General features: G+C 42.0%; 2 protein-coding genes and 1 long non-coding RNA gene across 23 annotated transcripts; 1 reads left to right on the top strand and 2 right to left on the bottom strand.

Annotated features, from left to right (window-relative positions):
• Positions 1-243: 243 nt before the first annotated feature.
• Positions 244-2,623, top strand: LOC144406306 (uncharacterized). The gene is made up of 4 exons (XR_013467580.1): positions 244-632; positions 748-881; positions 1,388-2,017; positions 2,334-2,623. It is a non-coding gene; the product is annotated as an uncharacterized LOC144406306 (long non-coding RNA).
• LOC120817910 (uncharacterized) lies at positions 2,534-10,630 on the bottom strand. Of its 20 annotated transcripts, none has more exons than XR_013467567.1 (10): positions 9,705-10,625; positions 7,577-8,059; positions 6,655-7,029; positions 6,458-6,558; positions 5,851-5,987; positions 5,445-5,531; positions 4,658-5,118; positions 4,286-4,426; positions 4,013-4,120; positions 2,534-3,908 (listed from the first exon to the last, which is right to left on the bottom strand). XR_013467567.1 is itself a non-coding variant. In XM_078102139.1 (10 exons), exons 1-5 carry the CDS (start codon positions 9,895-9,897, stop codon positions 6,011-6,013), a joined length of 528 nt encoding a protein of 175 aa, XP_077958265.1. In that variant the 5' UTR covers positions 9,898-10,625; the 3' UTR covers positions 2,534-3,908; positions 4,013-4,120; positions 4,286-4,426; positions 4,658-5,118; positions 5,445-5,541; positions 5,851-6,010. The 20 variants fall into 20 exon arrangements, 7 of the variants coding, with proteins under 7 accessions (XP_077958265.1, XP_077958264.1, XP_077958259.1 ...); XM_078102139.1 differs by lacking the exons at positions 6,655-7,029; positions 7,577-8,059 and adding exons at positions 6,170-6,334; positions 9,131-9,189 and having other exon boundaries at positions 5,445-5,541; positions 5,851-6,020; XM_078102138.1 differs by lacking the exons at positions 6,655-7,029; positions 7,577-8,059 and adding exons at positions 6,170-6,334; positions 9,131-9,189 and having other exon boundaries at positions 5,445-5,541.
• A 1,515-nt stretch (positions 10,631-12,145) lies between these two features.
• On the bottom strand, positions 12,146-25,141 carry LOC120817909 (plastin-3). Of its 2 annotated transcripts, none has more exons than XM_040174575.2 (16): positions 24,737-25,141; positions 20,099-20,164; positions 19,066-19,217; positions 18,644-18,773; positions 18,401-18,533; positions 18,148-18,229; positions 16,955-17,120; positions 16,685-16,824; positions 15,892-15,987; positions 15,233-15,419; positions 15,069-15,147; positions 14,864-14,984; positions 14,608-14,741; positions 13,978-14,101; positions 13,506-13,630; positions 12,146-12,704 (listed from the first exon to the last, which is right to left on the bottom strand). In XM_040174575.2, the coding sequence occupies exons 2-16, from the start codon at positions 20,154-20,156 to the stop codon at positions 12,572-12,574; spliced, it is 1,860 nt and encodes a 619-aa protein (XP_040030509.2). In that variant the 5' UTR covers positions 20,157-20,164; positions 24,737-25,141; the 3' UTR covers positions 12,146-12,571. The 2 variants fall into 2 exon arrangements, with proteins under 2 accessions (XP_040030509.2, XP_077958258.1); XM_078102132.1 differs by lacking the exon at positions 24,737-25,141 and adding an exon at positions 21,594-21,597 and having other exon boundaries at positions 20,099-20,166.
• Positions 25,142-25,333: the final 192 nt, after the last annotated feature.

The raw sequence follows: 25,333 nt of genomic DNA, 5'->3' as shown, positions 1-25,333 counted from the left end.
ATTAAAATTAGAATTAAATACATAAATGTGTACTTAAATGTGTCATTAATTAATTAAAATACCGATTCATTTTATGTAAAATATATATATAACTATTTCACTATTTACATTTCATGATCCTGCATTGCAGCGCTTCATGAATTACTTAAAACTGTCAAACTGACCCATCAAAGTCAGTGGGCGGGGCTAACGCGAATCTAGTCTGATCCATTGCTTTGGTCTGAAGTAGAGTACCTGGATAGAAACATGGAGGATCTCCGTGAACTTTCCAGGGAGTTGGTGAGAGACATTCTAAACTTAGCAGAGGATGTAGAAGCAGGACCTGCTGAATCAGAGCATGTAGCTAGTAAAGCAGAGGAACTAATTGAAGTTGTTGGAGTCATTTCCGCACTTTTCGACAAAGATATCGACCACAGAGTAATTGCAAATCAAGAAGAAGTTGTCCACCGCTTCTCTGGTACCAGGGCGCATCAGGCCCAACACACACAGGGACCGGGCCGTTTGCCGTTTGACATACCGAGTGCAGTTCTGGAGCGTCAAGTTCTTTGTGGAGTTCCCGGAGTTCAAATTGCAGCGATGTTCGGAGTGTCAAAGAGGACCATCAGGAGGCGCATGCAACAATACAGTTTAAGGTATTTACATGAATTCATGAGGTTTCTGTTTATGAATTGCTGCTCTCATACACTCTGAAAGAATATGGCGTTTAAGGTAATATTACTTGATGTTGTGTTTTTTTTGTTTCTACAGAAAAACAGATCTCTATTCAGCTGTGAATGATGAGGAGTTGGACCATATTGTAAGTGAAATTCACAGAAGTCATCCTAACACCGGCTACAAGCTAATGCGTGGTCACCTGAATGCAAGAGGTGTGCGTGTTCCAAGTGAGTATAATAATATGGGCATTATTTAAATGTATTTTTAATTCGGAGCTCTGCCCTTTTGAAAGGTGAAGGAAGCCCGCTTATGGAAAGACATCGCCTCTGAGATGTAGAATGTGTATAATAGAAGAGAAACACACATTTCAGGACAGCTGACTTCTATCATCAGGATAGACATGTCCTGTGATTTTTAGCCTCCTGTTTAATAGAGGTGGAACAATATCTGACAGTAATATTCTCAGCTGTCCGGATGTTCTTCCCCTCAGTCTCAAGACTGCAAGAGTCTTTACGCAGAGTAGATGCAGAGGGAGTCTACATGAGACGTCTGAGGCTGCGTGTATTAAGGCGACGGCAATATTTTGTTCCAGGCCCAAACTCTTTGTGGCATATAGATGGCCACCATAAGGTCATCAGTTCAGTGATATTAGCAGATAAACAATGCATCGTTCTAGATGTTTCATTACAATTGTTTTACAATAAAGTTGTATCTTTTCATGTGTTTGCAACAGGTGGAGATTTGTTGTCCACGGTGGGGTGGATGGATTCAGTCGTTTAGTGGTCTACCTGACTGTGGCTGGCAATAACAGAGCTCATACGGTCTTACAGAGCTTTATCGCCGCTGTTGAGCAGTATGGGCTGCCATCAAGGGTACGGTCTGATAAAGGGGGGGAGAATGCAGATGTAGCAGAATTCATGATCAGAAGCAGAGGTACCGACAGGAATTCACACATCACAGGCAGAAGTGTCCACAATCAGCAGTAAATAAATATGTTTGGCAACTAGGCTCACACAACTAACATACCAGTTGAATGTACTTTAGCATATGTCACATAAATTAACAATTTGTCAATTTTATCCTAAACACAGAATAGAGAGGATGTGGAGAGATGTTTATGAACATGCCCTGGACCTCTTCTATCAGATCTTTAATTCATTGGAAGATCAGGGAACACTGAATCCAGACAATGAAGTCCCATAATTTCGCTCTGCACCGGATTTTCCTTCCACTGGTTCAGCAAAGCCTAGACTCTTTTCGAGATGCTTGGAACTTTCACGGTCTGAGAACTGAAAGGAATCGGTCACCACAGCAACTCTGGAGAAGTTACAGAGAGCAAGGCCCTGAGGAGGATCCTACTGAGGTTAACAATCAACTTTAAACACGTTTCTAAAGTGTTTCCCCAAAGTAATTATGGGAGGAAAAAATTGTGCTTAATGTGGTACTTTAAATGGAACATTTACTATAGATAATTGTCTCTTTAAAATCTCCCAAGCTTTTAAAGATCAACCTGTGAGCTGTAGTTTCTACAGTGCATACTACAGCTGTATTATTTTACAAAACTGATTTTAATAACCAACAATTTCTCACTGACTTGGTGACCAAAAATAACAATCTTGTGTAAGGACATGTCAAACTATTTTTAAGTACAAGTTTGATTATGCTTGTCATCTTTTCAGATTCCTGAAGAGTATGGGATCGACTGGAACGGACCTCACAGCCTTCATGGAGGCACTGTGTCAGTCCCCGAAGTTCAGCTGGCCCGTGAGCTCTCAGATGAAGAGGTTGCAATTTTGCCAGCTCCAGGAGTTTCTGTTACTGATGCGCTTAGACTATATGTAGAGACTGTGGAAGTGTTATCAAGAATCTTAGACTGATGTCCAACACATGTTTAATTTGTTGTGTTAGAACAAGCAGTTAAAAGCTGAAAGTTTGCTTTCCTTTTAAAAAATAAATATTATATATATATATATATATAATATTTATTTTTTTATATATATATTATTATATATTATTTTTTATATTATATTATATATATTATATATATATTATATATATAATATATTATATATATATATAATAAATATATATATATAACAAAAATAAATATATTATATATATATATATATATATTATATATATATAAAATATATATAAAATATTTATTTTTTTAAATAAAAATATTATATATATATATATATAATGTGCAGAATAAAAATAAAATAAAAAGTCAACTACTGTGCACAGTGTGTTAATCAAAGTTTTCAAAGACACTGAACTTGTGTCAATTCATCTGAACAGTGTAGGCATTGACATTAGGGCTGGCAATATGGAGAAAATCAAATATCACAATATTTTTGACCAAACACCTCAATGACGATATTGTATGGTTGACAATTGATTCATTCACAAAATATCTTCCACATTTAAATTTCTGAAAAATAACCATCATAATGTGCATATAATGACTAAGTGGTTAAAGGCAAATAATAGAACAGCTAGAACAGTCTGGTAAATTCAGAAAATGACACTTTACTGTAATGCAGCCTTTGAAACCAGGAAAAGACTAAACTTACCATGTAACAATATTACGCTTCAAAATCACAATAGATATAATATTGAAATATTGCCCTGCCCTAATTGACATCTGTCTGAAAAAACTTAAACAAGCCCAAATCCAGTACTTTTTATAGCAGCGACAAGTGCTTTCTCAAAGTCCATGTAGATTTTGAAATGAGCTGCCAGGTTTAGGCGGCACGGTGGCGTGGTGGTTAGCACTGTCGCCTCACAGCAAGAAGGTCCTGGGTTTGACTCTGCCCAGTGGCCTTTCTGTGTGGAGTCTGCATGTTCTCCCCGTGTCTGCGTGGGTTCTCTCCGGGTACTCCGGCTTCCTCCCACAGTCCAAAGACATGCTCTGGGGATCAGGTTAATTGGGGACTTTAAATTGCCCGTAGATGTGTGAGTGTGAATGATTGTATGTCTCTGTGTTAGCCCTGCGATTGGCTGGCGACCAATCCAGGATGTACCCGGTCTATCGCCCAAAGTTGGCTGGGATGGACTCCAGCCCCCCCGCGACCCTGTCTGCAGGATAAGCGGTTTGACGATGGATGGATGGATGGATGGCAGGTTTAGTGTTTCAAAGCATGTGGAGGACATAGGAAGGGTTCCCTCAGAAATCTCCACTGTCAGTTCAGGAGGAAGCATCTCCCAGCCAACCCAGAATGTCAGCAGCTGGGCCAGGGTACCTGATGAAGCTAAAAGTCATACAATGGATTGAAGACATTTAGTTCAACTTTATTTGATCATATCTAGCCAGGAGACATAGAAGCATTTGTAAAGAGAGAAATTAGGTTTATACCTGTTTCAATGAACATCCTTAGAAAGCCAGTGAAGCGGCAGGTGGTGTCCAAGTCAAAGTCTTCATCATCACTGTCCTCAACTGGCCATGTGATTTTTCTAGGAGCATCTTAAAGAAAACAAAAATTGTAATTTTAAAAAGGGAGAACTTATTTTGGTGAAGGACTATGCAGATGACATTCTTGGAAAATGGAAAAATAGCCAGCTCAGTCATTGAAAATAGACATAAAATTCATCAAGTTAAGTCACAAATATAACTAAATTACTGACTTACCTGGGGTGTGAACTGCATTTCAGCCATTTTGGGGAAAGGAAGTGGGACAACATCTGGCCTAGATGTCAGCAGGGGCCATACCATCACATCTTTCAGTCCCTTTGTCAACTGTTTAATTTGGCGCATGGTCCTCCCAACGACCTAAGAGACAGACCGACCCATATTACAGCCCAAATCCTTAACCCAAATTTGACAAAAGTTGGCACAGTAGAAAAAATGTTAATAAAAGCACAATAAAGTGCCTTATAAAATCCATTAAAATGTTAGTACTTAAACTCTCGTGTTAACATTAACAAGCCAGGGTTCAGAATACATTCTATAATTTCAACAAGTACAGCAATGAATTCTGTCACTTAACCAGCAGGAACTCACTGCATGGAGTAGAAGTTTATTATGTAGCCATCTCCGATTTGTTTTGGTGACTGCCGGATGATCCCAAGACATGGAAAGATCTGAAACTGTTTCTTTCTGTTCCAAGAACAAGTTCTTCTTGTTCAAGATAGAATAAGGACCATACTATTTATTATATCTGCCCAAGCAATATTTTTTACATGGCAAAGTTTCTTTTAGGTTACATAAAAGTTCTATGATGCTCCTGATGTGCAGATCAGGACAGTCTTCAACAACAACAGTAGCCATTTCAGGGTCCCCATTGAACAGTACATGAATTACAGCAGGACTTAATCCTGTGACATGGGGACCGTCATGCAGAAAGGTGTGGGCCAACATCCTTCCTGCAACCCAGAAGAGGTTGCTTTCAATAAGTGCCTCTGATGCTGCTGGAACAAGATGGTCAGGTTCACCCTCAAATAGCAGTGTTCGGCCCATTCCTCCTGTAAAGAGAGCAGGGAATAAAGTCACAACAATTAACCTCTTAAATACATAAAATTACATCATACTAGTGCAGTGCCCGTTGAAAATGTGCCTGTTTGGAACGGGCGATTACTTTGCCTGTGGTATTGCTGCTTGTAGAATTCACTTAAACCAAATTGTAGCCTACTCCAAAATGACTTACAGAAGGACCCCAAACCACTTCAAATGCAACCCCCCTGTATACCCTACTTACTGATTTACCTGACACAAAACATTGCCCACCGGCCCTCCGCTAAACAGCACATATCTGCGTTCATCAACCACCAGAACGTGTGCGTGTACTTACCAAGATCTAGACTGAATCCAAACTGGAGTTTGGATATGATTGTTGTCATAAAGTACCGCATCACTCCCTCTCCAACAGCAACATCACCTGAAATAAACTACCGATAATAACACAGTGGAAAAAAAGTGGCGGAGAAATACAGGTAACTGGATTAGCTAACATTTAACAAGCAAGGGAGAAAAATAGTCAAAATTCTATTGGCTGTAATTCTAGACCAGCATCCTTAATATTGATTATTCCACATAAAAGTATATTGTGCACAATATTCACATACATAACATTTTTATCAATTATATAATTTTGTGCATTCCATTCTCCCATTTTCGAATGGGACCATTCCATATATGCTACTTGAGTGGTATAAACTGTACTGGTGTATTTATATTATAAACTTTATATTACTTACCAACCAGAGTACAATGAAGAGGACATGCCCATTCTTGCTGCTGTTTATAGAATAAGAGAAGCTCCCGTTCCCGGTCCTCTTCAGACTCCCTTACATCCATCTTCATTCTAAGTGGTTTCCCAAAATCTGTCACAACGCTGAGTTGACATAAAAACGGCATTCAACAAAAACTAAATATGAGAAAAATAGAAAAACCCAGGTGCATGTTATTAATTGCCTGTAACTGTATTATCTTATCCAATTATATCTTACAAGTGTTATCTTTCTATTGACTTTTCAGTTACACACAATCTTATAACACATTTGTGATGACACACACACTGTTTCTTTGCGATCCAACTCCTCGTTGACAATCACTGCTGGAACTACTGCACTCTCAGCTGATGTTTCAGACCTCACTGGAACACTGTCACTGACTAGGGCTGTCTCACTATCATTTTCTTCCCTTTGGCCTCCCTCTTGTTCTCTTTCCTGCATGGGTGTCCTTGAAGTGAACACAATTGAAATGATGGTCATACTGGCTTATTTGTGTGCACAACACTCTAAGAGGACATATTCCCAAAGAAAATGAATATGCTACCTTTGCATTGCTTTAGGAAGTACATACCCATTGCAGCTCAATCTGTGGAGCTTCACCTCTGAAAAGGGAACTTCCTTCTGACAAGTGATGCAGGGGATGACTGGACCAGAGGCAGGACGTGAGCTCTCCTAACAACAACAAATGGATTTTAATTAATGATTAAAAGTCACTAGTAATCTTTGTTTTGATTTTGTATTAAACTAGGTCACTGTAAATTTATGTACACAATCTAAGGGTAGATCCTGTTGAAGTGGACGTATGTAGATTGTAGCCTGTCCAATCATCGTCGATGGATCTTTCAGATAGGCAAGGGTGGATCCAGTGCTGGGACATTGAAGCAATGCAAGATTTCGACTGAGAGTAGATCCTACAAGTTTTAGAAATTCAAAGCCTCCCCCTTGTTGGAGCTTTGTGTACGTGATTGAGCGGCCGGTATCTTCTGTGACGACGGAGCCGTTGGACTTCTGCTCAGAGCTTCCTCAATCAAATTCGCTGCTTCTCTCAGCAGCTCCGGGCAACTTTTTGACATTTTGTCCTGCACCTCGCACGGCGTCTGCGTCCTTGGTCATTGGGTCTAGCAGGACCGCGTCATCTCTCCGCTGTTGCAATGAAAGTTCTGTTTAACAGCGTATCCAAACCAACGTAGAGGTGAATAGCGCCACCCAGTGTGTTGGAATGTGTTCAGTAGCTCTGCAGCGATCCATTATCTGGAATTGATTTGTCTTGACTTGATGCACAGGGTAACCAATCAGGTGTTCAGGTTCCGCCTACCAACTTTTGATGGGTCAGTTTGACAGTTTTAAGTAATTCATGAAGCGCTGCAATGCAGGATCATGAAATGTAAATAGTGAAATAGTTATATATGCATTTCACATACAATGAATCGGTATTTTAATTAATTAATGACACATTTAAGTAATTATTTAATGGTGTGTTTATTTATTTAATTATGGCACTTTTAGTCCTCCATATATATATATATATATATATATATATATATATATATATATATATATATATATATATATACACGGTGGCCCTGAAGTGCAAAACACAACGGCAAATAGGAAAACACAACGACAAATAGGAAAACACAACGATGAATAGGAAAACACAAAAGCAAATAGGAAAACACAACGTACGTACCTCTGCTCCCATCCTCATACTCCCAGATCCAGCCTGGCAGTTTATTGTGGAGGTTGACGCCTCAGACACTGGTGTAGGAGCAGTCCTTTCTCAGCGGTCGGCTGAGGACCAAAGGGTTCATCCTTGTGCGTTCTTCTCCCGGAAGCTGTCCCCATCAGAGAGGAATTACGACATTGGAAACCGGGAGTTTTTGGCAGTCAAACTGGCATTGGAGGAATGGAGACACTGGTTGGAGGGGGCGGAGCAGCCATTTGTGGTCTGGACGGATCACAAAAATCTGCAATACATCCGCTCGGCCAAACGACTGACCGCCCGTCAAGCAAGGTGGGCTCTTTTTTTTAATCGGTTTGAATTCTTGCTCTCTTACAGACCAGGCTCCAAGAACATCAAACCCGACGCCTTGTCCCGGCAATTACAGCCCGAGAGCTCTCCTCCTCATCCTGAAGGTATCCTTCCCCCGGAGTGTGTTATTGGTGCGGTAACCTGGGAGGTGGAGGACAGGGTTAAACGCTCCAATGCCGAACATCCTGCTCTCAGTGCTTGTCCGGTTAACCGGCTGTTTGTTCCTGCCAACCTCCGTCCGCAGGTTCTCCAGTGGGGCCTGGTCTGCTCCCAGCATAAGAGCACACGCCAACCTCCGAACTTTTCATCCTCTGCCCATTCCTAGCCCCACATCGCCTTGGATTTTGTAACTGGCCTGCCCCCCTCACGGTCATTGATTGATTTTCAAAGTCTGCTCTATTAATACCACTACCAAAGCTAACCACTGCCAAGGAGACCGCTAAAGTTTTGCAGCAAAACGTTTTCCGGCTGCATGGTTTACCCATTGACGTGGTCTCTGACCGGGGACCACCCCATTATGCCCCGGAACAACATGTCTGGCTGTCAGCGCGAGACCATCCACTTTAGCTTGGTGAGATGTTTTCTTTTCGCACATTCAAACCATGCCTATGTATAGACAAGTTTCCTGAGTGAAATAGGCGGGCCGCCATTGGCCTTTCACTCTGCCAACGACTTCCGGTTGTGTCTGCAAAGCACTTCCGGTTAGCGAGTTAGCGTCTTTTACGGTCTTTGGTTAGCGCGCAGAAAAAGTAAACTATGGATAGTGTTACACGCCGACACGGCTCCGGGACATATTGTGCTGTTCACGGTTGCAACAACTCGTGGCGATTGCTGAATGTTTGGTCGGAAGGAGAATGTTTCGACCATCAACCATCTACAAGTGAGTAAAATGCTATAGATTTGCACTCAAATACGGGAGGCTTATCATTCAAAGTCAACACAGTCTACTAATTATTACGCAGATGAATGTCAGCTTTTTCATCGAAAAAAAAGTAAGTTAATACCTTTATCCATTCAGAAGCTGTTAATATATATGTCAGGGGTGCGCACTTTGACGCTCGTCAGTCGACTTTGAAGGGTTAAAGCATGCTTTTAGTGCAGGCAGGCTAGAGGGGATTACTTTTTCTTTTTATTACTCTTCGTGTTCTGTTATATATTAACACACGGATACATACAAACATCTTAATACAAGCATAAGATGGGCTAACGTACCTTCCAAAGCGCGGCGGCTGCATGGCTACAGGTACAGCTGCAGTCTCCACATCTCCCGTCTTGGTAACCAAAACCCAGGCGTTATGCGCTGAATTGTTAACGGACTGGCTTGGTTGAACATCGGCCTTTATATGCCCATATCGTGTAAAAGTACACAGCCCACTTTGTCGGAATGGAGGTACTGAAACGCCTCTGAGCTTTCTTAGGTTATTAATTGCATTCCCAGCCACCGCCATGGAATCAATAAAATAAGAAAAGATCTTGGATGTTGTGATGCTGGGCCATATCAACATGTTGTCCGCCCATAATGTTACCTTACTTTGATGCGGAATGGTCAAAACACTATTTTTAACAAGATTTTCGGTCGAATGTTGCCATTCCAAAGCCATTTTTACACCACTACTCAGCCTGCGCCGGAAGTTCTTGGCAGAAACAGGAAGTAAACCGGAAGTGCCCGGGAAACTTGTCTATAAGGAGTCAACTTCACTCTCCAAAGTATTTATTGTCTTTGTCTTGTAGATGCTGCTTTTCTCAGTGCTAGCTCGACATACCTTAGAAAAATGGTTGTTCTTACCACATTTATGGCACACTGCACCATAAGCTGGGCACTGACGGGGCTCGCGCTTGTTTCCACATTTATGGCAGACAGTCGTTACGTGCCTCTTGCTGCTGGTTTTGCTCTTGTTCCAGCTGCCCGTGCACGTTTGCCCTGTTGCTTTCCTTAAAGCATCTACTGAGGTGTCTTGGACAACCTGTGACGTCTGCATCGCTTGTATTTGTCACTTAGCGAGCTCTGCTGATCTGCACGTGTCCATGGCTCCGCGCAAAGTGAGCGCATTATCACGCAACAGTCTCTCCTTCAGACGAATATCGTTTATGCGAAACACTCATTTATCCCAAATCATGTCATTTTCATTTCTGACAAACTCACAGTCTTTGCTCTTCTGTCCACCGATATTCCTGCTGACATCACGTGTGGCCAGAATTGATGGCGTTCGAAAACCACGTTCTTTCGGAGGCTGCAGTAGTCCGTGAAGGCTTGGAGAACTTCCTCCATTGTTTCTTCATCTCCTTCTGGGATGATGCTGAGCGTGTTATACACTTCTAGCGCCTCCTCGCCGACAGTATGCAGCAGAATGGCTATTTTAACCGTCTCTTCCTTATCCAACGCACCTGAAGCGATCATATACAGCTGGAAACGTTGTTCCCATCTTCTCCAGTTTTCAGCTATATTCCCAGTAAGTATCAACGGTGGTGGCGGCTTGAACTGCTCCATGTTCGCACGTGCTAGCACTTTTTTTTTAGCTAACTTTTAAAATACCATCCGCAAATTATTCCGTGACTCCGTCTTCTGACACCATGTTGTGACTTTATGCTATATGTATAATTACTATTATAGTCATATACTATACGTGGGTTATCGAAGTCGATACAAATGCACGGAGACGAGGGGATGCAGTACAAGTTAGGTCATTTAAAATCACGCACCTGTCAGGCATGAACAAACAATCACAGAACTCCATCGTAGTGACAGTCAAACACAATCGAGCACCGAGTGCTCGATCCAATATACCACAGTGGAGAGCTGTTTTAGACAGGGTAAAGAGGTTTCTGTTTCAAATGATCCTTGCGGTGTTTTGACCAAAGTATGTTACAGACATTTCATTACAGTTTTTCTCGATTGTTTACACACATTTTCTGAAAGAATGCCTCATATTCTCAGAACTCTACACACAAATCTAAAAACAAACACACAATGGGCAAAACCTCTCAATTCTCCTGCAAAATGAAACTTTACATTCAAAACAATGTTATTTCTTCTCAAAATGGTATTTTGTTTTCAAATGACAAACACATATGAATAGACGTTTATAAGAACCAGTTGAACACTGATGTGCTCAATGTAAAACACTATGATGAATGGAAAACACTTCTTCTCCATTCATCATAATGACTTAGGCCTTTTTTTTGTTCAGTGATGCACTTCCTACAGACAGTACATAGTACACAGCCTACCTCATTATTAGACCATGGTTGACCACATGATCAACCAAAGTGGCTCGGATCTCATCAGAGATTACGATCCTTGGCCTTCCTCGTCCTTCTCCGCTTACTCTCACTCCTCTGGCTCTGCCTCTGTTTCCAATGTTGGCATCCATTGCTCTATTGAAGAGCTCACCTGTTGCTCTTTTATTGTCCTTGTGATGAGACAGTGTGCATATTTGAATGGCAGAGTGTTCCTTGTGAAAATTGTGCCAAAAGCAGATAATTGTGTGTAGTGTTTTGAAAAGTGTGTTTTAGAACTGCAATTTGAGTGTAAAGCAGGAATTATGCTTGTAGTTTAGCAGAATTGGTTCAGGGGGTTGGTGAATGAGTTACATGTTGTGGTCATTGTGTCTCAAGTACCAGAATTTGTGTGTAAACAATTGAGAAAAACTGTAATGTATTGTGTCATGGAAGGTTGATTATTAGGTGAGAGCGATTCCAGGTTCGGTCACAAGATGGAGCCGTAGACGGCAGGTAATAAACTGCTTGGGTGTGGTTACCAATCTATCGGATTGGAGGATGGACCAAGCTGGCTGAAGCTACTTTTGGTTTACAGCCAATTGCTGAGGACTAAAGCTGTGACCGCCTCCGGACACAAAACGGCATTTTGAAAAGAGAGGCAGATCCTTCCACATATTTTGACTGAACGAGTTGAGGTCAGGAGCCAGCTGATTTTTTTTACGTTGTAATCAACATGAAGCGGAGCCGTGGATCAAAGCGATGATTCTCTGATGAAGAGCGGCCAGCTCCACGACACAGTATGGAATTCAGGGTCATATAAACAATCCACCTACCGGTTAATAGGTAAAAACTGTTTGCACAGCATCTCTCTTTCTAGTGTGTTCTCTTTAAATGCATTTTTTTTTTAATCCACACTTTTTTTTTTACTTTTAGAACTTTTAATGCATAATTAAAGTTCAGATTATTCTGAGGATGACAGAAAAATGATCAAGACAAACAGAAACAAAAAACACTCAAAAAATGTTTTAATATTATTGATCTGATTGTGCACAACGTTTTGTGGTATTGCCATCACAGTATCTCGGAGTGTACTGTACCCGGGATGCTGAGTAGTGGGATATCCCAGTCATTGGCACTCTCTGGTCCCCCATTCTTTTCTTAATACATTTATATTGGGTCAATGTATTGATACATGTATTGATAAAGTACATATCAATTGTATTTTAATGGATTATCTGCAAGTTTACTAATAACCAAATGCATGGAACCGTCCACATAATTGAATAATTAAGACTTGTTAAGACCCATATTAAGATATGGCATTTAAATTATTTAGTCAGTTTGTGGTTTTAAAGGAAACGGTCCTTTTAAGATGATACATTAATCATAACTAAATGTGAATGTGTACCTTATATTAATATATTACATTCACATTTACGCCCTCTTCATGCCTCTCCCCATCAGGCAGGCGAAGACGGTCATCACCATTTTCTGGTTGATCTCCACCAGGTCCTCAGGCAGAGCGTAGACTTTGGCCCCAATCTTCCTGGCCATGGAAATGGCATACCTGGTGCAGGGTCATACTTAGGATCACTATGGCAACATAGCAGCTCTGTCATTGTGTTTTGGTTTGACACTTTCCATTATCGTCACTGTTCTTTTCACAAGTTAAATATAAAAAATATAACTCAAAATTTGAGTTTTTGAAAATATTTCTGGCAAGCACATTAATCCTATTTTGTGGAGAGACTGTACTATTATCCATATACACTATGGCCCTATTCATACTGGACTAGTATTACCTGGGGACTCAGAATTGCTTAAGGTCCGAGGTTACGTATGACATCTTCCATAGCTTTCCAAAAAACAAGGTCATGTGATAATAAAGTCCAATGAAAATCGGCACCCCATTGACTCCGAGGTCTTGGCTCTGTGGGTAATTTTCTCTGCCTCATTCCTTTTTGAAAATTATGGAAATATAAACAGTTTTATCAGTATTTTAGGTATAAATCCAAGAGGGTACTCTAGTTAAACAGAGACCCATTTATGAGGTCTTTGTATTTTATAGACGGCAATGGACCATCTGAATCTCATAAGATTCCCTGATACTACTCTGTTATTAATGGAGCGTGAGTCTCCATTTTATCCAGCGATCATTCTCCCAGTTCTCTGGTGAACAAAACGGATTGGAGACAAAGAAAACCCAAATAGGCTGACATTAATTCTCAGATTCGATGGAGTCATGGCTGTAATTGTCAACAATGAACAATCATGCATGTAGTTTAACTATGTTGCTCAAATAAAATGTACTTTTGAAGGACAATAATTTCTCTATAAAATATCATTCAAAAATGATTTTTGTAATTACTTGGCATTGTTGAGTTTGTCTTCGTCTGACAGACTTCCTTTCCGAACCAGCTCAAAGTTCACACTCTGTGGCTGAATGGCATCGATCAGATCCAGAACTGGTATACTGGTATTGATCACTTTGTCCTGAACAGAGGAACACACACACACACACATAGTAAAACCAAAGTCCATAACTTACCTTCTTTTTAATTGGAGGATTGTGGATTGACATATATGCACAATAATATACACATATTAATATATATATATATATATATATATATACACAGTATATATATACACATATTAATATATATATATATATATATATTAATATGTATATATACTGTATATATATGTGTGTGTGTGTGTGTGTATATATATATATATATATATATATATACACACACACACACACACACACATACATACATATACTGTATGTTTTTATTATTGCATACTGTTTTACTAAAATACAACGTGATACTCGCCCTGAAGCTCTTGATAGAGGAACTCTTGCCAGCCTGAGACAAAGTCTTGTTGACCCATGAAACTATCAAATCGTCCCCTGCAACTTCTCCGTGTCCGAGGTCTTCAAGAACATTTAACGTGTACCTGCGTACAGATGGAAAGAGCACATGTCAGAATGCCAACATTTAAATGAAGTCATATTCTATGTCCAGTTTGGAGCTGTCTTTATTTATTAATGGATATCAGTCTGAGGGAAGATTAAAACTGATCTAACCGTTGCTATAATTTTTGGAAATGAATGTGAGATGACTGGTCACCCCCCATTTCTGCTTAATTATAATATTGTTCAAAATCAATTGGGATATTTGCAGTATTAAAATCAATACATTGCCCATGAACCACGTTGTTTTGATTCACAAAGATGGGAAATTCTTCTTCAGCTCGCCTTCCCTTACGTATTTCAAAGAGTGCTGGTTTTCTCTTTGGCTACGAACAAGCCCGGTCTTTCACTCATTCCACTATGCAACGTTGACAGAAACAGAGCAGCACCCTCTGCCTGTGGCTGGCTGTGCAGCAACTTGTCAGTGGTGTCTCTGCTTCCCGTTAATTGGTCAGATTTGGGTTACGTTTCCCCATAAGCAGTAATGCACCTTCTCATCAGCTGCCACACCAGGGCCAGAGTTAGTGTTTGATTGCCATCGTAGAGGTCTTGTCCGCCGATCCCCACCAGGGAGAAACCTGCTTGTTTCTTTCCCAATTCCACAGCGTAGGTACAGTTTTCCATCTGTTGCACACAAATACACAAAGTTGATGTATGCATGCACATGGGCATATACACACAGACACACACATTTCCCCTCTTAGTACCTTCGATCCCTACTGTTGCCATTTGGTATGAAAATGTACCTTTTTTAGATGCCCTCCTCCTATTCCCTTGAATGGAGGGTGGTTCACTCTGCTGTCCCAGTCCACTGGCACCTTGATCCTTTCGTAGAGCTGGAGGATCACCATGGCATTCTGCAGATCACTGCATCAACACATGGAGGGATGTAATCATCGGGGCAATAAAGAGTCGACACAGCAAGTTATTTAACGACGGAGGGATGCTGACCCGTAGATGTGGTGAACACGTGGACTGACTCCCAGAGAGTTCATCCAGTTTCTGAATGTCCTCTCCTCTCTGGTCTCGCCTTGAAAGAGACAGAAACAAGCCGCTCAGAGATAGTACTACACAGGAGGTTTATGTGAGAGAGGGATTTATTCATGCAGGCTTACTTGTCAGATTCCAGTCTTGGTTCTCCGGTTTGGTGAGCGCTGGGTGTTTGTTGAACAGCGTGGCCACAAACGCCATGTTGAGTTTAGAGTTTCCACTCACGACATCGGTGGCGGTCACAAACTGCCGGCAGTTGAGGCGGTCGGCCTGTTTGAGCATACACTCCGCTCTCTTGGAGAGATCGTTCTCCTGGGCAACACACACAGAGACACACATTTAGATTTTGTCAGGGAAAGCTCTGTCCTGTCCTTTACGGTGTTTTTTGTCTTAACCAGACATGTGTGGTACTAGAAAAATCTATTTATTCCAAAGAATGGTGCTGTAACAAAACAGGCTTAACTGTTTATCATAACTCATTGTTATGCCATTATTCTGCCGTATTGTAAAGACAAAGTCATGTCACCTTTGTCCATTTTGTGAAAAATATCAAAGGGCAAAAAGGAAAACGCCATTTAAACCCTGCTGATAAACCTTAACATAAAGTCCTACATTAATTAGAAGGAAGGTCCACCGAATGTCAGTCTCCATTGAGCTTCTTGTAGCCAAATTAAAAGCATTAACTCAGTTTGAACTGAACGGTGCTCAGTTGTAAACTAACCAGAATGACACTCTGCTGCCTAAAGACCAAAAGGTGGAACGGCACGTTTAACTATTAACTTACATAAAGACCGGTCATGTCCACGTCGACTGGTGGGACGTCCTCCTTGCTGCCGTCTGGAGCGATCTGCTGCAGCAGGTGGAAGTACGCCTTGGAGTCCTGCATAGATACGGAAACAGACAGTTACAACTACAGCTGGCCGTTGGGTGTGTCTGTGTTGATGGGGTGGGCGGGGCCTCGACCGGATTATTGCATATCTGCTCATCACTCCACAGCATATCACCCCAGTATTTCACTCCACGGGACTAAGACCTCCCACCGCATGTTTCTTCCCGTCTGTAGTCGGGCTCGGTCCCGGTCCCCCACTGACACTTTCTTACACACTGCACACGTCACTTACACATGTCACTTCAATTTGTCACTTTCTGCTCGCTGGTGCACTTTATTTTTTAACTTTTAATTTTTTAATATTTTTAACTTTAACTTGTATTCCTTTATTTTAAACTAACCCATAGCCTTATACTAGTAACCCATAGTATTTTTTATTTTATTTCTCGTGCTCTGTTGTCTTGTCGTCCATTGTCGTACTGTCTGCACCAACTGCCAAGTCAAATTTCCTGTTATCAAAACTATAATATCTACAGTATCGTCGATCTTCTCCAGATCGCCTGGCCCTATTGTACAATATGGAACTTTTCTGCAAAAGAACGGCCTGTCAGAAATGTTGCATACAAGCAGGTGGCAGCTCACTACCCAAGAATACACCAATTACTAACGAAGATGCCTGACAGAAGTAAAAACCCTTAAACAGCGGTTTTAAGTGAAAGATTTGGGCATCACATAAACATCTTCTCACCTTAATGTCTCCAGAAAAGTTTGTTATCGACATGCCAACTTTCTTCAAATGGAAATTTGCCCAGCGCAGCAGCAGCTCCTCTGGACTGAGCTTCATCAGCTCCTCCAGAGTCTCCCCTTCCTCCAGCAATGCTGCTATAGCTGTACACGGGTAGACACATGCGCAACCCCCACACCTCTTTCTTAATTCTTATCTTTTCACCACGATTACAGTCTGTTGTTTAAAGTATGGCCCCATGGGCAGATAAGGATGTCCATGGTTTGTTCGTACCTTCGTTGCGGCTCAGCTCTATGTCGGCGAACAGGCCGATCTTGATAATCTGCCAGAGGAGCCCGAGCACCAGGTGAGGTTTCCCCTCCTTCAAATCTTGAGCGCCGATGTTGACAACTTGGCAGCCGATGGCCGAGGCGGAATTCAGAGCCAAGTTCAGATTCTCCTGTTGGAGTTCAAGTTAGGTGAAGAAGGTCCAAAATTATGGTGGCTCTGAAGTGCAAAACACAACGGCAAATAGGAAAACACAACGAAATTAACTTCTTACAGAAAGGGTAGGGCCTTATAGCAAATAGCAGAGGACGGACCCTTCTGATTGGACTAACAGACTGCACGTCTTTTAACAGGAAAGTATACAGGGCTCTCAAGTGTCATGCATTGAGCGTGACAGTCACGCATTTCGGTCTGTTGTCACGCACTCCCGCCACACATCCAATCCCCCCCGTTATTTACTTTTATTTACAACACCTAAATATAATTGAACAACAAAGCACCGGTAAAACAATGGTGAAACACTAGTAGGACACTTTTAAGACACTTGTAAAACATCGCCATCTCTCCGTGACTTTCTGCTGCGGGTCTCCTGTTGCGTCACTTCCACCCCTCATCACAGGCTCTCAGTCCCGCCACTGATTTATTGATTGCCAGAATATCTAGAAAGCGGCATTTCTCAGCTTTCAGAATCCGATTGTGCAAGTAGTTAATGAGTCACGGTAATTTGAATCCTCTTTATCACTTTCCGTCAATGGCGAAAGGCTTCGGATTAAGAGGGTTAAAAGACAGACAATCCGTCTGTCCAATCAGAAGGGTCCGTCCTCTGCTATCTGCTATAAGGCCCTACCCTTTCCGTAAGTAGTTAATGTCGTTGTGTTTTCCTATTTGCTGTTGCGCTTTATTTGTTGTTGTGTTTTCCTATTTGCTGTTGTTTTCCTATTTGCCGTGGTCTTTTGCACTTCAGAGCCACCGTACAAAATAGAGGCCCGAGCCATGCAATATAATGTATATATGTATAATCAGGGAAACAGTCTTTTATATATAAGACATCAAGAAGAGCTCAACCCTAAAATAAATGGCTTTCATGTATGTGTACCTTTTGAGCTCTGTTTGATGTGCTTCTTTAAAATATATGCAGGGAAGTTAAACCATTAACCACAGCATAAACAGCTGATTGGCTGGTTCAGACACTCACTAACCTGTGTGGTGAAAGGTGTCAGTTTCCTTTTGTTGATGGTTCTCTCATCAATGGTGTCAGAGACAGAGAGGTTGATGAGTTTACTGTGAGAGAAAAAAAACACTTAACAAACTGAACTGACAACAAGCCCTCTAGACACACAGGAGTTAAGAGTTGTGAACCAGCAGCGGGATGAAGGTCAAATTAAGTGTACAGATGAGGGTTGGAATTAGAGTTGCGGAAAAATAAGTACAGATAATACCAAAGTATGTTACCAAAGTATGATGCCGTCTGCCACTGCCTTAAACAGAGCTTCCGTTTCTGGGTTGATAGGCAGGATGTGCTTACATTCCGGATCCTTCTCCAGGGCAGAGTTGATGTAGTTGGCAAAGGCAAATCGCTCCTGCTCTACAATACAGTGGAGTCAAATATCAGGAGCCTGTCTGTCCAGATAGTCTTGGCTTGATGACGTTTGGGTCCTTATGTACCATACATTCTCCGGTATTGCTGTTACTAACCAGAGATGGAATGCTGAGTTCCTTCGCTAGAGATCGTGCTCGTTCCACCGATGGCCAGGATGCCTTCTTTCTTGTTCAGGGCTTTCCTGAATTTCTGAGCCATGCCGTCGCCCTTCATTTCCTTGAAAATCTGAATGTGTACACAACAGAGGCACGCCAGTGACTTAAGACTCCATCAAGTTCATTTGACAGGCAAAGTTTGGGCCCCACACTTTAGACTGTGGGTCTGTCCTCATCCTCCTGCACCTTTCAGAACTGTGATTGTAACCACAGCTGGCTGCACACACAGGGCCAGATAATCTTTTGAGTTAGTCACTAATCTCATCAGTTGAATACAAGTCAGCCATTGTACTGTGTTGATAGTTAATTAGTTAACTGTTAGCGAGGGCTATAAATGGGTTAGGTCAATTAGTGTTACCTACAGCCGTGAACTCTTTAAAGGTGATCTGGCTGTCGTTGTCTTTGTCCAGTTTCTGGAGGAGCTCTCTGATCTGGTACCCGGGCATGGAACAGCCCACTTCTTGAAAGAGGTTACTGAGTTCCGAGGCGGTGATGTACCCGTTACCATCTGCGTCTAGAGAAGCGGGGAGGAATAGCAGGCAATATGTTAGTCGGAGCCCAAATCTCTATCCCCGATCGATGTGCCCGCATCACCACCTCTTCTCAATTGAGATCACATTGTCACTGCACACATTTCACACACAACAGTTAGTTCATGAGGAGTTCTATAACATGTAGAGATAACACATGCCCTGTTTTTAGGCTGAACATCAAAGTGCAATGCTAAAATGCTCCAGCATGCCGTTAGTAATGCATAGATTCAAATGAAGCTCTGCAGCACCTCTGACACGAGTACGGCAAATAGAGGAGAACAAAATGATCTTGACTTGACAGCATCATGTGTACACAAATAACCAATAAATGGAGAAAGTATTTCTTAAAACAATTTGACCAACAGTTTTGTGCAACACGTTTAACTGCTTACTAACACAGAGTTAGACAAAAGGATTGATACAACTCAAGTCTGGTTATTACATAGAGGCAGGGGGAAGTCAGCTTAGCATAAACAGCTGGCCTTTATCCAAGGTAACAAGATCAGCCTACCAGCAAACTCCAAAAGTCACTAATCAACCCGTTGTTTTTCAAAGAACATTTTCAAAAAGGGAAAATATGTGAGGTGGACTTTGGTTTTCACTTAGACAGAGCCATGCTTTATGCTGTGCTAAAGTTAAATGTAAAGTAACATGTAAAACTATTCTTTTAAGCCATAAATCAAAAGGCGTGGTCATCAAATGTCAGCTAAATGCTAATCACGCATTCATCAATCCCCCTTTCATCCCTTCTTCCTTAACTCCTTGACTCCTCCCTCCATCTCTCCTCAGCCCTCCTTCCTATCCTCTCTCCTTCCAATGGTTCCTGCAATACCTGCGCGCACGCATGCACACCTTTACTCACCTACTTTCTGGAAGCTCTCCTTGATCTCCATCTCCTCTGCGCTGACATTTGCTGACATTCTGACACCTATCAAATAACACAGAAAATGCATTTAAGTATTGTAATAAAATTTGAACTCTTATACATTCCACAAATAACGATAGTTATGCCTTGCGCACACTGTTCACATGCAAAAAAATGACATTGGGTGTGTTTTTAAACGAATCAGGAATCAAGAAACATTTATTGCCAAAATATGTCAGACATACAAGGAATTTGACTTGGCGGTTGGTGCGTGACAGTAGACAGTGTAACAATAGACAACAAGACAGCAGTGCACAAGTAATAAAATAAAGTAAAATGAAATGCTAATGCAATGGATTAGTAGAATAAGGCTATGGGTTAGTATAAAACAAGAGAATAAAGTTAGAGTTAAAAATTTAAAATATTAAAAGTTAAAAAATATTAAGCATAGAGTGCACTAGCGAACAAGTAACAAAGTGACGAGTGACGACAAAGTGACAAATTGCAGTTAGAGTGACATGTGCAGTATGAAGCAGAGTGACCGGTGGAATGTTCTAGTCAGTCAGTGGGGGACCGGGCTCTGTTGATGAGCCCGACTGCCGACGGGAAGAAACTTTTCGTGTGGCGGGAGGTCTTAGTCCTGATGGACCTCAGCCTCCTGCCAGATGGAAGGGGCACAAACCGGTTTTGTCCGGGGTGAGAGGGGTCGGCTACGATCTTTTTAGCTCGCTTCAGAGACCTGGAAGCGAAGTCCTGCAGGGACGGCAGATTGCAGCCGATCACCCTCTCTGCAGAGCGGATGACACGCTGCAGCCTGCCCTTGTCCTTGGCTGTGGCTGCAGCGTACCAGACGGTGATGGAGGAGCAGAGGATGGACTCGATGATGGCCGTGTAGAAGTGGACCATCATCGTCTTTGGCAGGTTGAGTTTCTTCAGCTGCCTCAGGAAGAACAACCTCTGCTGAGCCTTCTTGGTGATGGAGCTGATGTTCAGCTCCCACTTGAGGTCCTGGGTGATGATGGAGCCCAGGAAACGGAAGGAATCCACAATAGTGACGGGGGAGTCACACAGGGTAATGGGGGAAGGTGGGACTCTGTTCCTCCTGAAATCCACAACCATCTCCACTGAGCGTTGAGCTCCAGGTTGTTCGGGCTGCACCACGACACCAGATGGTCAGACTCCCACCTGTATGCGGACTCATCCCCACCAGAGATCAGTCCAATGAGGGTGGTGACATCCGCAGACTTCAGGAGCTTGACGGACTGGAGGTGCAGCTGTTGGTGTACAGGGAGAAGAGCAGAAGGGAAAGAACGCAGCCTTGGGGGGAACCGGTGCCGATGGTCCGAGAGGCTGAGACATGTTTCCCCAGCTTCACGTGCTGCTTCCTGTCAGACTGGAAGTCTGTGATCCACTTGCAGGTGGAGTCGGGCGCGTGCAGCTGGGACAGTTTGTCCTGCAGCAGAGACGGGATGATGGTGTTGAAGGCAGAGCTGAAGTCCACAAACAAGATCCTGGCGTAGGTTCCTGGGGAGTCCAGATGGGGGTCCAGGAGGGGGTCGGTGAGGGACATCAATGAGTCTGCAGTCGTCCTCTTTGGACATTTGGTTTGATGCTATGCGCTCCTGTGTATCGATGATTGATTAAGGTTGAAATGTGGGTGTTTGATGGGCTACGTTTGTGCTTTTCTTAGCCCTATAACACTTTTGTAGATAAGCATTTGCCTGTAATGTGCATGCCCTAGGGTGTCCATGTTGTAAAAAGTAAGATCATCACGTCTTTTATTACAAGGACTAACGGCAGTATAGATACTGTCAAAGTATCGAATGTTACTTTACGAAGTAACGTGGACCATGAGATGTACTTTTGTTTATGGTTTTGTTTCAGTTTGCTAGTGATTTCAAACCAAACCATCCTATCTTTTACTGTACGTCAAACACCACCACAGTCCTCACCATTTCATATTTATGTCCATACTTCAGTTCCCCTCATCGGTAGTGGGGTGATTTGCGGTGTGGTGTATCATAAAAGGATTTAATCATTTCCGTTGAGATGACCCGTTAATACCACCAAACAGGCTAATTAATTGTGGTACTTTTGGTCACTTCTGTTTTGGATAAAGCAGATCCCTTCAGTCACAGATCAGTGCTTTCAGTGGCAAGCCTCCATCGGAACACTGCAGCACATTACATCAGAGTGTGTTATAGACAACAGTGGCCTAGACATGCCGTCCGTTTAAAAAAGGGAAAACAAGATTATCATGCATGATTTAGTGTGAGAGAGAGTGTTCTGCTGCAGAGAGCAGAGCCCCGCTAGCTGAGACAAAAAGACAAGGCAACTTGATTTATTAACAATCAATGCGACCTTACAAAGTCAAACCTCACGGACATATAAGGCGTTATTAGCCTGAGATATCAATGGCATCTCTTCTGATTTGATGAAGACATGAACGATGTGCTTCCTCGCATCTTTTAGTCTTCCACCGGTAACTTTGCAAGAAACACTGGCAAGACATTGTACAGAAAAGGTCCTGCGGCTTTTTGACCTTTTACAGAATTACAAATTCAGATGCCTCTCTGTACGTCTACAAAATCTCCACAATCTCTAACGCGTGAGCAAATAAACAAACGAGCAATGCTTGAGCACGTACATGCAAAGACAGTGGTTACATCAGCATAAACAGTCACGAACAGACACAGGGGGAAAACCACAGGTCAATATTGTCAAAAAGATGGGGGTCTGAAGACACATTGGACATAGATAACTGGAGTGCAAAAGGCTATTTGTATAATGGATAGAGATGCATTCTGCTTAATACAAAACAGGCTTCTTATAAACAATACAGACAGCATCATCCTCACAGCCATATAAACTAAAAAACTAAATCACCAAAACAATGAATAGCAAATGCAATAAACAGTCACGATACCATCCTCATCAAAACCTTTCCCGTGTATAATAGCTCAGCTCATGTAGAATTGTTGTATAATTGATTTGATTCTTGTATTACAGAAAAAGAATAATACATTCATAATGCCACAAGATGTCACTGCTTCAGAGGGAGCAGACATTGCGGTAAAGGTTTGCACTAGCTAGGTTTTCTGGTTAGGTTACTTAGTGTAGAGGTCAATCGGGGGCCTGTGTAGGGCGACATCGAATGAGGAAATTGTTTTTTTTTTCAGGAAGTCTTATTATTACATATTTGCAGCACTAAATTATAATCACACTAAATTAAAAAAAACAGTCTGTCACACTTATAGCTAAAAGCCAATCATTGCAAACATCGGCTCCATGACAGAGGATGTTGATGTTGATGATTTTTTGATGCACATGTTTGAAGCAGCGCGTAAACCTGCAGGAATCTCCCCCCCACACCCACACACACACAACACATCCAGTGTATCACACCTATAGCACAAGTTGGGTTTTTGTCCTGTCTCCACGTTTGTTTTGTGACTTCCTGTTTTATTTTGGAAATTAACTCTCCTCTCGTTTCAGGTTCCTTGCTCTTTCTCATGTGTCAGTCTGATTGTCTTCCCTGATTCCTGATTGTGTCCACTTGTTCCCACACGGCCCTCATGTGTACTTATATTCTGCGTCTCCCCTTGTCTTGTGCCAGTGTGTCATGTCCTTTCGTCTTGCACACCCGCCTCACGGGAGTATCAAGTCCAAGTGGTAGTTTTGTCTGTCCCGAACCTCGTTATAGATTCCTTATTTGGCTTTGTGCCGTTTATTGCTCCACAGCCTTTTGTTTTGTGATTGATTATTTTCTTATTTCTTCGGCGGTTGTGCCATTTTGCATTTTGACTATTCAGCTCTTCGAGTTAAATCAGAGCATCTTTGGTTCTACTTTGTTATTTTCTCCTTTCCTCGCTAAGAGTTTTTTGTTTGCTTCCCGTCATTTTGTATTGCCCAGCTCCCTTAGTTTAGCCAGAGCATTTCCTCTTTCATCCCTCTTCGGAGGAGTTTTTTTTTCCCGGGATTCCCCTGTGAATTTTTGTTGGGAAATAAAAGCTTCAGCTGAACCTCAACTCTACGTCCTCTAAGTCCTCCTCAAGAGCTCCCCAAGTGACACAGTGTCTCTAAATCTTAAACTGTAGATAAGACCGTATACAATAAATGCATCCTAATGGTCTAATTCATTTGGTAACAACAGCAACAAATAATGTAGTTCAAGTTGAAGTGTGCATGTAAGCTAGTATTTTGTACAATGAGACAGTGACTGCAGGAAAAGCGCTTCCTTTATACAACTCAATTTTACTTTGAAATTGCATTCGTGCTGCACAATACATCGGCTGTGAAATACCGTTTTTTATATATACTTTTTATTTATAAATTATTTACGTATGTTTGCACAACGTTAATACAGAATAAATAAAGAATGCACTTGTACACGTGATTAAAAATGATGCACTGTAATTGTTTGGTCTGCGAAGAAAATTCCTTTTCCAGTGTACAAAACTAGTTTTTTTCATTTGCTGCATGCCTCATGTGTTGACAAACATTAAAGCATATTTACATCTCTTCACATCTCCTGGGGTACACTGCGTGAAATGTCTAATCTGGCGTTTAGCAGTGCGTTGTAAATCCAATTCACTGCCCCGTGAGAAAACGCCCTTAGCCGCTCCGTCCACTTACCTGAAGTCCACTGGTGCAATCCGGCACCATCACCCGGGAGGAAATGAGTCCTCGTTCTGGCGTCTCACCGCTCACCTCTCCCGTATCCTTATGGGACACCGCCCAGTGGGGAGAACCGCTCCGCCCCTTTGGCACCGCTCCTTCCTTTACCGAGCGCTCCTCCGCCTTCCTGACGTCAGCTGCCATGTCTGACCACTCGTCTGAAAAACAGCTAAAGTGGAGAAAAACTTTGTATTTTCCCGAACATTACCTGCAACACAGATAATAACTAACGTTTAATCAATAGAAATATAATAAATATAAAATCGGTTTTCTAAAATTGCGCACTTTGTGGCCCATTTTTATGCAAATGCTAAGCTATATTGATGCAGAAACGCTCATGCGCTATCTTAAGTAGCTGACACTAAATATGCCAGATGTAGAATAACGTTAAAACTGAAAAACCTGAACACATGGTTCCTTTTCAGGTAAAGCACAACTCACTTACACTATTATTAACAACGTTATGGAAAACATGAAAAAAATTGGTTCCGTGTGTCAGTTTTTTTCCCCAATATTTGTGTATTGAAGCGAAAAGGCGCGCAAGGCGAGCCACAC

The sequence above is a fragment of the Gasterosteus aculeatus genome, chromosome 4 (genome assembly GCF_964276395.1).
Source record: "Gasterosteus aculeatus chromosome 4, fGasAcu3.hap1.1, whole genome shotgun sequence".
Classification (NCBI taxonomy): domain Eukaryota; kingdom Metazoa; phylum Chordata; class Actinopteri; order Perciformes; family Gasterosteidae; genus Gasterosteus; species Gasterosteus aculeatus.
The sequence above is the reverse complement of the archived record's forward strand: the minus strand, read 5'-3'. Positions and strand labels throughout refer to the sequence as shown.